Source organism: Columba livia, chromosome 5, assembly GCF_036013475.1.
Source record: "Columba livia isolate bColLiv1 breed racing homer chromosome 5, bColLiv1.pat.W.v2, whole genome shotgun sequence".
In the NCBI taxonomy this organism is placed as follows: Eukaryota; Metazoa; Chordata; class Aves; order Columbiformes; family Columbidae; genus Columba; species Columba livia.
The window spans coordinates 3,212,475-3,224,557 of record NC_088606.1 but is presented as its reverse complement, the minus strand read 5'-3'; the positions used below and the strand labels follow the sequence as shown (position 1 = coordinate 3,224,557).

At 46.2% G+C, this 12,083-nt stretch overlaps 1 protein-coding gene across 5 annotated transcripts in view; it reads right to left on the bottom strand.

The window, feature by feature from the left end:
* The window catches only part of SLC35F4 (solute carrier family 35 member F4), a 137,389-nt gene that overhangs the window by 33,615 nt on the left and 91,691 nt on the right, over positions 1 to 12,083 (bottom strand). Inside the window, exon 1 of one of the 5 annotated variants that reach the window (XM_021289937.2) lies at positions 3,006 to 3,322. The exons of 3 other annotated variants lie outside the window; for them this stretch is intronic. In XM_021289937.2, the coding sequence (XP_021145612.1) occupies positions 3,006 to 3,081 (76 nt within the window). In that variant the 5' untranslated portion in view covers positions 3,082 to 3,322. Of the gene's footprint in view, positions 1 to 3,005; positions 3,323 to 12,083 lie in introns of those variants that run through there. One more of the 5 variants, XM_065063088.1, reaches the window with a different exon arrangement.

The window sequence follows — 12,083 nt, the reverse complement described above, 5'->3', positions numbered from 1 at the left end:
AAGCACATGCTTTAATTTCCTTGCCTTAGAGCCTAATTAAGAACATCTGAGGAAGAGTTAAAAGAACATTTTACAGGTAAGCAGCTGGGGCAAAAGACAGGAAAGGAGGCTGAGAGGAGACCTTCTCGCTGTCTACAACTGCCTAAAAGAAGGTTGTAGCATGGAGGGTGTTGGTCTCTTCTCCTAAGAAACAAGTGATAGGACGAGAGGAAATGGCCTCAAGTTGCGTCAGGGGAGATTTATATCGGATATTGGGAAAAATGTCTTCACTGAAGAGGGTTTTCAGGCATTGGAACAGGTTCCCCTGGGAAGTGGTTGAATCATGATCCCTGGAGGGGTTTAAAAGAGGAGTAGATGACATTTTCACAGACATGGTTAGGACCACCTTAGGTTAATGTTAGACTTCATGATCTTGAGGGTCTCTTCCAACCAAAACGATTCTATGATTCTATTTATCACCGTATTCCTGAATTTTGTAACCCCAGGAGATACTTCCAACTGTTTTCTCCACTGCCATTCGGGCAATACCTCCAACAGGTCTCACCCCTGCCTTTCCACGATGGCGCATTTGGGATAAGTGTCCTCTCCATGGTGTCCATACAACCCACCCGCCTCAGGCGCTCACTACATAGAGCCCTGGTGCTGTGGCCAATGCCGGGCTGGGCCGGGAGAGCTGGCCAGACCAGAACAAAGGCATGTTCTGAAAAGTACTCGGTGTTGTGGGTCTCACCTCAATACCCACCTCACATCTCCCAGAACCACACAGACCACGTGCCAACCCTTCTTGGCAGCTGTCCCCACTCCATTTCTTTCCACCCGAGAAGAGCTTTCTGTGTGATGATCTGCAAACATCTGGGTGCCTCTTTACTACTGAAGGAGGCTTCTTGCTTGGATTTCACTCCACCACGCAGGAGCCAGCAGTTCCTGTGATTCTACCAGAAGATTTCTAGGAAGCCACAAACCTCAAGTGCTTGAAAACTGCCAACACGGAGCGCGCTGGTCCCTGCTCTCCAACCAGAGCACAAGATGCTGCAGCATCTGTTCCATGTGCCCTCCCCACGCCAGGGAAGGGGACAGGATCAGTGCTCTTGGGAAGCTGACTGCCCTACCCCATTAGGATTCTTTGGGAATCCCTGCTAAAACCTTTGCTGATCTGTAAAACTGGCTGCAAACACTCACATTTAATGTATGGGTCCAGTATTAGATCAGCTTGGCCGGCTTCATCCACAGCAAGAACCCTTCCATTTTCAGCCTGTCGGATCTGACAAGTGCTGTCATGTAGTCACTTCCAGTCTGTTGCTCTTTCCTCCTACCACGGCTGGATTTTCCCTGCCTAAAGAAGCAGGCAGCACGATATCTGACGCTGCTGCTGCAGCCCAGCATGGGGAGGAGGTTAAGACCGGACGGAACAGAAGCGCCTGACAGCACTTGGAGTGGTTACGTTGGAGGCGACCGCGACTTATGAGTGGTCTTAGACCCTACGGGGTAGGGACTGTGTCTCGTCCTCTGCATTCACTGCCTGGCGTGACATGAGCAAGGGCTGTGCAAGGAGCTCTCAGGGAATAAAGGGCAGCAAATCACCCCATTAACCAGCACAGAAGCCAGCACACCCGGCCATAACGTTGCTGCTCTAACAGCAGCCGACTGTCTGAATTACAATTCTGCATGTCCTAAAATCTGGTGCTGTGCAACAGCGATGGACCAACATAAGCAGGCAGGTCCATCAGCTCCTTCAACTTTCTTTAAGGCATTTTTTCCCCTCCAGAAAGGATCACCAGGTAACCACCATGCCTGCAGAATACTCAATATCACACATACGCTCCGAGGGAAAATGAGACGAACTATTGCCTGCTGTATCAAAACCCAGCCCCGTTTGTAATCTAACCAGTCTGACCCAGGTAGATGGAAGAACTGGAAGTCACGCTCTGCTGACAAGTGCTGCACTGTGGCTCTTGCTTTGTTTTTATCCTGGATGTGGCACTGAATTTAACTCACCGCGAGGAATCACATTTCATTGTTCGTCGGCATAAAAGCTCAAACCAGAGACAGCACACACCTTGCGATTTTATGGCTCGGGTGTTCTCAACAATGTACCACATCTGGTGGGAAAAGAGTCTGTTTCTGGCAGAAAAGCAACTTCAGAAAGTACCACTCAGCTCTTTCAAACATTTGACGCTGAATATAATAAACCTGCAACAGTGCAGTCAAAGCCTGAGATTTCTACAGACACTGAAAACAAAAACTTGAACATCAGGAAAATTTTTAGAAAGCTTGACTGTCCACCTTTGATTTAGACCACACATATACCCGCTGTATTTTTTCAGCATGCCGAGCTTTATATCTGCACCACAGCTACCAGCGCAGTCGTATCTCATGCTGGACAACATCACCCCATTCCCAGCTCACACTGAAGTGTGATGTGAAGTCGCGATGCGCTCTGCAAGGAATGAGGCTGTCGGGTCCGACTGAGAGCACACAACAGATTCCACAATCTCTATCTTGTGGTTTTTGTATCAAGGAATTGCTTTAGAGCAGACACTTCTAAAAATAAGGGTGGGGGAAAGCAGCTGAAGGGAACAATTGCTATCTCAAGCTGAGGGGCAGCAAGCACAAAAAAGTTGGTGCCTCTGTCTTCAAAGCAAAAAAAACCCAATAAATCTAGTGCACAATATTAAAATACTACAGAAAATCGGATAACATTATGCGGACCTAATTTCACATCATTTTAAAAGCCAGAATTGAAGTACGACAACTTTACCAGTTGTTCACATTTCAACAACAGTTTCTTCATCAGGAATCATTCACACAGCAGTTGAATACGAGCAACAGAAATGTAACTGTACTCTTCCTAGATGATATTAAGGTGCTAAAAATGCTATCCAATAATTACTTTAAAAATATACCTACACATACACACACACATTCACATTACTTCGCATGGAACAGAGCAGGAGCAAAGTAAATCCCTGCCTAGGGTTAGATGTATAGGAAAAAAAAGAATTTACCGTCTGGCACAGGCGAATTTAAATCAGAAACATTGTAAGACGGTAACGGTGCCACTCTCGCCGAATGTTTCTTCATCCTTTGAAACTGCTCTCCCACTCACACGCTCGCTCCGTCTTTGGTCTGCATCGCGTTTGGTCCCGAGTCCTAGAGTAAACCCCCGGCTATGGCTGGTGCTGGATGTTTTCCTGGAGATGCTGCAGCAGGCTATGAGGACTGATTTGCTGTTTCCCTGGGAAACCATTTGCAACACATTCAAACAATGCTTGACCCCCGCTAACACTTTTTCTTTCGTTCAACTGTTAAGCGCGGCAGATAAAATATAAATATATATTAGCGATCGCGCTGCGTAAACTTGAAAGCGCGGCAACCCCTTCCCATGAAAGCAAGGATTTCATCAAATATCTGCGCTGTGTTAGCAAAGCAGACGGCAGATTTCTCAGACAACTGCAAGAGAATTATGCAATGCAATTTTCTGCTTCCTTACACTGTGACACTATAGGGATGATTACAGTAATTATTTTAAATAAACTTTGAATAATGCAACTCCTATAGAGCTGCCAAATCAGGAATGCCTTGGGCAAGAGAGCCAGTAGTATCTAGCTCTGTATCAGATAGCAAAGTAATAGTATTGGAGGAGTCTCTTCTTTTAATGCCCTATAAAATTTGCCACCACCAGGAGATATATATATATATAGGCCACAGTTGGTCTACATTTCTTCCTCACTTCCCTTGAGGCAGCTGGGACATTTTTTCCCCTCTTTCCCTGACATCTTCTCTCTCTTCTACTATCTTTTCTTTATTATTATCTATATTACTGGGAGTTGTTCCTGTCCTGGGGCTTGGTCCTCCATCCCCTACTATATCACCAAACAGGGAGGAGTCACCAGCTGCAAGAGTCAGCATGAAGAAGGCTGAGAGCGATCTGATCAATGCTGATCAATATCTCAGGGTGGGTGTCAGAGGATGGACCAGACTCTGTTCAGTGGTGCCCAGCGCCAGGGTGAGGGGCAACGGGCACAGACTGAAACACAGGAGGGTCCATCTGGACATGAGCAGAAACTTGTTTGCTGGGAGGTGCCAGAGCCTGGCCCAGGCTGCCCAGAGCGGGTGTGGAGTCTCCTTCTCTGAGACATTCAAACCCCCTGGACCCACCTGTGTGATCTGCTCTGTGACCCTGCGGGAGCAGGGGGGGTGGACTGGGGGATCTACAGAGGTCCCTTCAACCCCAACTGCTCTGTGGTTCTGTGAGGAAGGACATTTGAAAAGGATCAAGAATCACTGACCTAGAACGTCACACGCTGGGCTTCCCAAAGCAGCTGGCTGGCATCTCACGTGTTTCACACAATAACAAGCATTGTGATGGGTATGTGTGCAAGGACCCGTCCCTTCACTCACCCATGAAGAGCCAGCACACACGGAGGAGCGGAGGGGAGGAAGCAGAGTCCCCACCAGACCATCCTCTGGACGCAGTCAGAGAAGAGCCTGGCACATGCGGAGAACTGAGCTATAGCAGCTCATGACTCCACCATACCCAGTAGGGGCAGGAGACCACGCTTAGGTCTTTGTGGCAACCAAGCCAGGAGCACAGGACATTACTTTAAATGCACAACCTTGCCCTGCACATCCCTTTAATGCTGCTCTCCTATTCCTCTTTGGGAGACAGTGCATCCTGCACTCCTTATTCTGTTGATAGAGTCAGGGAGAGACAGTAGTTAACCCTACAGAAGGGCAGGAGAAAGGACCTCATCACCCTCTCTTCCCAAGGCCATCCTGCCCCAGTATCTCATAGTTTATAGAATGTCCTGAGTTGGAAGGACCCACAAGGATCATGGAGTCCAACTCCTGTCCCTGCACAGGACACCCCAAAATTCATACCATGTGTCTGAAGACATTGCCTGGTCTCTTCTTGAACACTGTCAGGCTTGGAGCCGTGTTCAGTGCCAAGTACCTGGGACACACCACAGAACAAGTACATGGAAAAAAAAAGCGGTTACAGTTGCTTGGTTTTCCACCCAGCATGTCCTCTCCTGGAAGGCTTGGAGCTCTCCTTTAGGATCTTCATTACATTGCTCACGACTCATAATGCTCTCCACCGTGACAGTCTTTTCCAAAGCAACGCACTGCGTTGCATAAAGCTAACTGGCTTTTACTGCTTATCTGCATGCAGATGATTTCCAGCACCATGTAACAACCACTTTTCCAAACAAAATTATCTCCTCAATTTGCAGAAGGAATTTTATTCTCCCATCTTAAGCGCTGAGAGTCAGCAGACTTTGAGATAGAGCAATCACCAGTCAAGTAATTGCTGGCTCCACAATCACAAGTCTATCTATTAATCCATGTCTAGTCCTTGAGCACTTATATAATATAAACAACATAATAATATAACACAGAGATTGTTTTTAGAAAACCATTTCTGCAAATAGGCGCTTATAATGGAATCATTAACGAACCTTAACAATGGTGAGGATGAAATGCATGAGACAATGTCAAGCAATTCGAGACATTTCTTTCAGACAATTTCAACACTAACAGCAGAACGTGATTCCATCTAAAAGCTGCTGCATTTCCTTCCAAGGAAAAATCAGCCATTGTTCTAGCACTGTAACTCAGAAGCCATATGCAAACCCACAAAGCCCTCTTTCAAATAACCACCCCAGCAACCTCCGCTTCGTACAACACTTACAAGAGAAAAGAAGCTGATATAAAACTGTTTTAAAAATATGTGTGATTGGTACCTGTGACTCCCATCAGACCGAAGCTTCTCTGGTTACACAAGCAAGAGCTTTGGCCGTCTGCTTCTGCTCCTACTATGAACACCTGATTGCACTTCTTATGAGATGCTATTCATATGGGTGCTCTGATCTTTCCTATGTACTCCCATTCTCCACCCTAAATGTGCTGAAGAATGAAACAATATGGAGCAGAAGTGAGAGAAGCAAGCTCTGTTCCTCTCTCCTGAGGTACATCAGATGCAAATCCATCTACAAGCGGCCTGTGATGCCCAAATTTGCCAGGATGGTATGATAGTTACTGCTCAGACCGCAAGCCAACATCAAATCTGTGCTGCTGTGCCACATCACCTCATGTTTATGCAAGACACCACAGTGGGAAAATACGGGTGTTTTCCCCCAAAAAATTAATCAGTAAACTAGTTTTCAAGTACCTTTAAAACAGATCTCCATATGCCGGTGCTTGACTCAAATTCTGCGCTTTCAGTCTACAACGTGTTGAAGTTTTCTCATTTGCAGGGAATGGGAGCCATGGGATACCTGGAAATGCAGCTCACGACTTCTCTGACCGCGTCTCCTTCTCTGAGACATTCCAACCCCCTGGACCCACCTGTGTGATCTGCTCTGTGACCCTGCGGGAGCAGGGGGGTTGGACTGGGGGATCTACAGAGGTCCCTTCAACCCCAATATCATCCTGTCATTCTGAGCCCCAGGTCCCTGTCAGTTGCTGCCGAGCGTGTGGGCTCCACAGTCTGGAATTAACAAAACCCAATGCGATCCAATGCTCCAAATAACCAATCTACATATGCAATTATTTCACTCCGGGAGTCCCTGTTTGTCAGGAAAACATGCAGTATGAATTACAGCAGTGCAAATTATACAGCGTGTAACTAACGACACAGTGAAAACGAGAACGCGGGCTGCAGGCTCGCAACCTCCGCATCTGTTCCTAGTTGAAGCGAACACTGCTAAGACACCAACCAAAGCTCTCGAGACAGAAGCAGCATCCATTCCCTTGCACTGATTTTACTGCAAAATATGGTTATCAGACGTGACGTGTCTCAGGAGAGATTCCTCATCCCCAGACAAGCATCCCAGTGGTTGGAGGCCTCTGAACCGCATCCAGGTTGCTTCACACAGCCATCCTTGTGCAGGCACGCTGCCTGCAGCCAGCTCTGTTCCCTGGCTCACTAAATATTCATCCAGACAGGAGCTTGCTGACTCACTAACCAGAGAGCAAACCAGCGCTGGAAGCGGAGTCAGAACTAGAGAGTGCTGAGTCACATCCACTAACAAGTACTCCAAGCTCATGGCAGAAAGGGACCAATGCTGTCAAAACACACACCATCCTCCTGGCTCGCAACATCTCTGTTTGCAGCAGTCAGTCATACATATTTATGGGATCTACTCCAAAAGTAAAGGCTATTTGCTTCACTGAAGTTGTAAGCTACATCAATTTTTCTACACTAAGGGTGGTGAGAGCCTGGCCCAGGTTGGGCAGAGAGGTGGTGGATGAACCATCCCTGGAGACATCCCAGGCCAGGCTGGACGGGGCTCTGAGCAACCTGAGCTGCTGAAGATGTCCCTGCTCATGGCAGGGGGGGCACTGGATGGGCTTGGAAGGTCCCTTCAACCCAAACTGTTCTATGACTCTATGTTCAAAAGCTATAGCTGGCCTCTGAGGTTTATCTCAAGTGTCGGACCCACATGGATGCATGCTTGCCTGTGACCAACCACGCTCCAGCCACAGATGTACTCACTTTCTGCTGACAAAACTGGCAAGAGAGAGCAAAATCATTTGGAGGTTTACCTCATGGTTAAGATATAAAGGATAAGGTCCCTGTGAAGGACACTACACCGTCTCGCATCACCAGTTGGTTCTGATGTCTACAGTCCTAATCAGTGAACAAATTGAGCTATGTCAGGTTCAGCTTAGGGGGCTTTTTTCCCTATGTGAAACAATTAATAACCAAAATTACGATATGAATGTAATCCTGATGGGGAGTGACAGAATATCTGATCCAGAGAAGATGACAAGTGCGCTATGGCCCCAGGGAGACAGAATCATCTCAGCTAAAGGAAAACAGCTGCACAAGTACAGGAAACACTGATTTTCCACACTGATAATGCGATTCATCTCACTTGGCTTGGGACACCAAAATCTGAACCAGCTATTCCAAACTCTTTTTAAGGTGAATGGCTGGAAACTGGCAACTCTAGAAGACAACTTGCTTGGTCTCTGTTAGATGTCTAATGTCAACTGAGATTAGTAACGCTGTGAAGGCACCCACTTCAACCCACTGATCATGATGATGGGGATGTGACTTGCTCACGCCTGGTCACCCTAGTTAAGGCAGATGCTCACAATGGGAAAACACATTGTGTGAGGACCTGGTAAAGACATGAAAGGACTTTCTTTGACTCAAATCCATTTTCTGGAACAGTGTTCAGATACAAAACTGTAGTCTTGGTTTGTTTTGAACACCACTAGTTACAAGATCCATATGAAACCCACTTTGCATGCGCTCCTGTAGCCAACAGGTCAGTCTGTTCCCAATCACTAGACTATAAGACTCTCATAAACATGACTTTTATTGGCTCTTCCAGACTGAGCATGTGATTTAAGATGACAAGCTAAAAGGCCATTACCAAGTTCATTTTATCCTGGTGGAATACAAATCAGACACAAGACGCTGAAGAGATAAACAGTCAAACCGAGATGAAAACAGGCGTATCCCACAAAAGGGATTTTTATGTGTAGCAAAGTCAGGGCTTCAGTTTGAACTTTTACCTCGCTTCTAGCAAAACCAGAAGCATGCAGCATATGTTATTTAATTCAAACAACAAACTCAATCCAAAACAGCTTCCAAGGCTCACAGAAAAAAGAGCCATGCATCTCACTGCTGTGCCCAGCCACACCATATGGATTTTGAAGAATCAAATCCTGAATTCCTTATTCTGTCTTAACTTTCAGTGACTTAAATACTTTTGGATACTCCTGCTCAGAAACCCAGATAAGCACTAGGGAAATTCCTTTTCCTCAGGTTTCCCATAGCAGAGACTCAGTCATGGATTCCAGAAATTCTTCTAAAATTAATAATTCATTCATAAGCTACAGCGTAGAGCAGCTCAAGCTGGTGCCTCCCAAAGAGGGACCCTGGACAATTATACCCGCCCCCCCAATCCAAGCCACCGCCCCCCAGGTATCCCTCTGGGCCAATGGCAAAATTAGAGTCTGGGGTCTCCCTGTTCTCCACTGGATCTCTTAATTATCATCAGGTGGGTTGCCAATTAAAATTCTGACCTTCAGGTGCTATTTTGCACCCACAGCTGGAGACAATAAGTTCTTGGTAATAGCAAAACACTATTCTGTTAGACACGTCCTGTTCCTTTACTTATCTCCAGGGACATAGCTCTCCTTATCTTCCAGCTTAAAGACTCTGGGACCTTTTTTCACTTAACGAAGCAGAAAGTTCAAAGGTTCACAGCTTGCAGAAGTTACGCCAGGCAAACTCACACTAAGCAAATTCTATATAAGCAGTTCTATATTCTATATAAGCAACCTGAGCTGGTGAAGATGTCCCTGCTCATGGCAGGGGTGGCACTGGGGGAGCTTTGAAGGTCCCTTCAACCCAAACCCTTCTGTGATTCTATGATCCAGTAGCTACATGACCAAACACCTAACTCCACCACAGACATACGGCAATTAATCATTCCCCAAGCATAAATTAACCAGCATCTACAAGCCCATACTCCAGTGGTGGCCATGGATTCACACACCCACAGGAATCCCAGTTCCAAGTATTTAAGTGCTTAGAGGGTCCCACTTGTTTAAAACAATTGTGTCCTCCATTGGTTTCCTGGTGGATGGCATCAAAATCACTGTGCCAGCAGTGGCGAGTTCCTGCCTCTCTTCTCCAGATCTTCTGTCCAAAGAGCTGGAACCAGCAAATGATTCTACAACAGCATTTCAGCCTGGGATCCGCTGCTCCGAGCCAGTCCCTGGCTTGTGACGTTAACAGAAAGACGCCCTTATCCTCGACCTTGCTAATAACCAGGTATGGTTTGAGAATATTCATATTTAAGGCACACTAAAGCAGAAGAGGCAGAAACTGAGCTTTATCCCGATTTGCTGGTATTCTGCAAATACCAAGAAGCAAGGTACTCATTGCCTGCTAAAATCTCAATTAACAAATGCAAGAAATACTACAAAATCTGAAAGGATTTTAACTCCCCTGGTGGCTGGGTGTTTCTACAGTGATCTCCAGTTCACGCTAACATGAGTTGCTATTTTCAGTAAATCAGCCCAGGAATTCACTCCTTAATACCCACCCTGTTTTCCTAACAGAAAAAAAAATGCAAGGCAATCTGTTTTTAGGTTTCCCAAGCAGGCAATTTCCAGAAATCAGATTAACAGCACCAGCTAAACATCCTTTCAAAGGCAATACAAAGATTTGCAGCGGTGCTCAGTTGTCGTACAGGACATGAGTGGCCTTTTCAGACCCCGAGGAGCTGCTGCAAACCAGCCAAACTGCTGGAAAACCCATTTAAAAATGCTCCAATCACCGACAGCTGGTTACAGAATCCCAGAATGTCAGGGGTTGAAGGGCCCTGGAAAGCTCATCCAGTGCAATCCCCCCATGGAGCAGGAACACCCAGATGAGGTTACACAGGAAGGTGTCCAGGCGGGTTGGAATGTCTGCACAGAAGGAGACTCCACAACCCCCCTGGGCAGCCTGGGCCAGGCTCTGCCACCCTCACCTTGTCATTCATTCACTCCAACTACGTTCAAGTAACACTGAGATAATAACAAAAAACTTGCTAATAATAAAAACTTGCTATTACTAGCTGAGCGAGTAATAAAAACCAGGGTGAAGGAAAGAGACTCAGAACTCAGAACGGGTGTCAGAAGTAGGATGCTCTGCAGAATTCCCAAATAAGCATCTTGTCAGTGCATCCAAACCACTGCAAGTGGTGTTTTCCACCCTGTATACCACAGGCAACTCAGAACCGCTGTTAAAAGCAGGCACAAAATATTAGAAAGAAAAGCACGCCTGGTGCCAGCAAGCACCGCTTGCTATTCGGCCTTCTGTGTCTCCTGTGGAAGCAATTTAGGTCTCTCAAAGCCAAAACAGTTTGACACCCATGAGCATCAGACACTGGGTTTCAGCAGATTCCCGAGGCAGATGTGAAGCCTTGTGAATGACTCCTGCACAGGGAGGGAACATGAACACGCCACTCCGTGTTGTAGCTTTTCAAGGAGAACAAAGCGACCAAGTCCTGATTCAATGGCGGCCTGTGTTTTAGGGTTAATTTCCAGCTGCTCTGGTAGTCACAAAATCTACCACCCCTTGGTTTTGGGCTATTTGACTTAAAAGCATTTTTATTTTCCATTTAAGTGCTGATGTAACGCCAAGGTGGCTTTGCTTCTGCAAAATTACAGCAACATTTATTTATTGATGGTGAAATAACAGCCAAAAATCGCAGCTGCAAGAGATCAGCCCGACTCCACCACAACCAGTCCTTACAACTGCGGTTGTGCACCCACAGAGCTTCTCTGACATCACTGATCTCTGCTGGGGGGCCAAGTTTACCTGCACCCATCAGCACGGGCACCACGGAGGATGCTCACGTATCCCTGGTCCAGCAGAAGGATCCCATGTGAGTTTAATTCCCTCTCTATCTCCCCCAGAACTTAGGCTGGCTTTAAAAACAATATTATACAAACAACAAAAAGATCTCAGGAGACAAATTCACCTCTTACTAGTCTGGAAAATAAAGCAGTGCTGAAGTTTGAGAGAATTCTTTCGATCAGTAACAACTTTTTGAATTTTTTAGCAGGAATTCTCTACAAATTCATTGAAAAATAAAACAACGAACCCAGTAAAATCCTTGCACTATAGGAATGAAAAATTTTGGTACTAAGAAATCTCCAACCTTTTGTGAGTACTTGTTGTCTAATCTTCATATAATCCTCCCTAATACCTTTCAGTGTAAATCTCTGTTACGTGCGACATCTTATTAGCAAGACAATGAAGAGAACACAAGAAAAGTCTCCTGAGCAGCATTAGGGCATAAAGGAAGGATTAAACAGTCGTGACACAATGAAAATGTGTGAGCTGTGTATCCTCAGACCAGTCCGGTTTCTAATACTCTCACTGGGTCAGTTACTGAAGTCCCTGCACTGTCCTGCAGGACTATGCTCGGGGTGACGGGTGGTGGCAGGACCCGGCCATCGTCTCACCACTGGAGATCGTTTTCCAACATAAGAGGAGGGACATGGATGCTGTTCTCGACATATATGAAAAGCTGAGTGCATATGCACCAGAAACAGTCAGCAAAAAT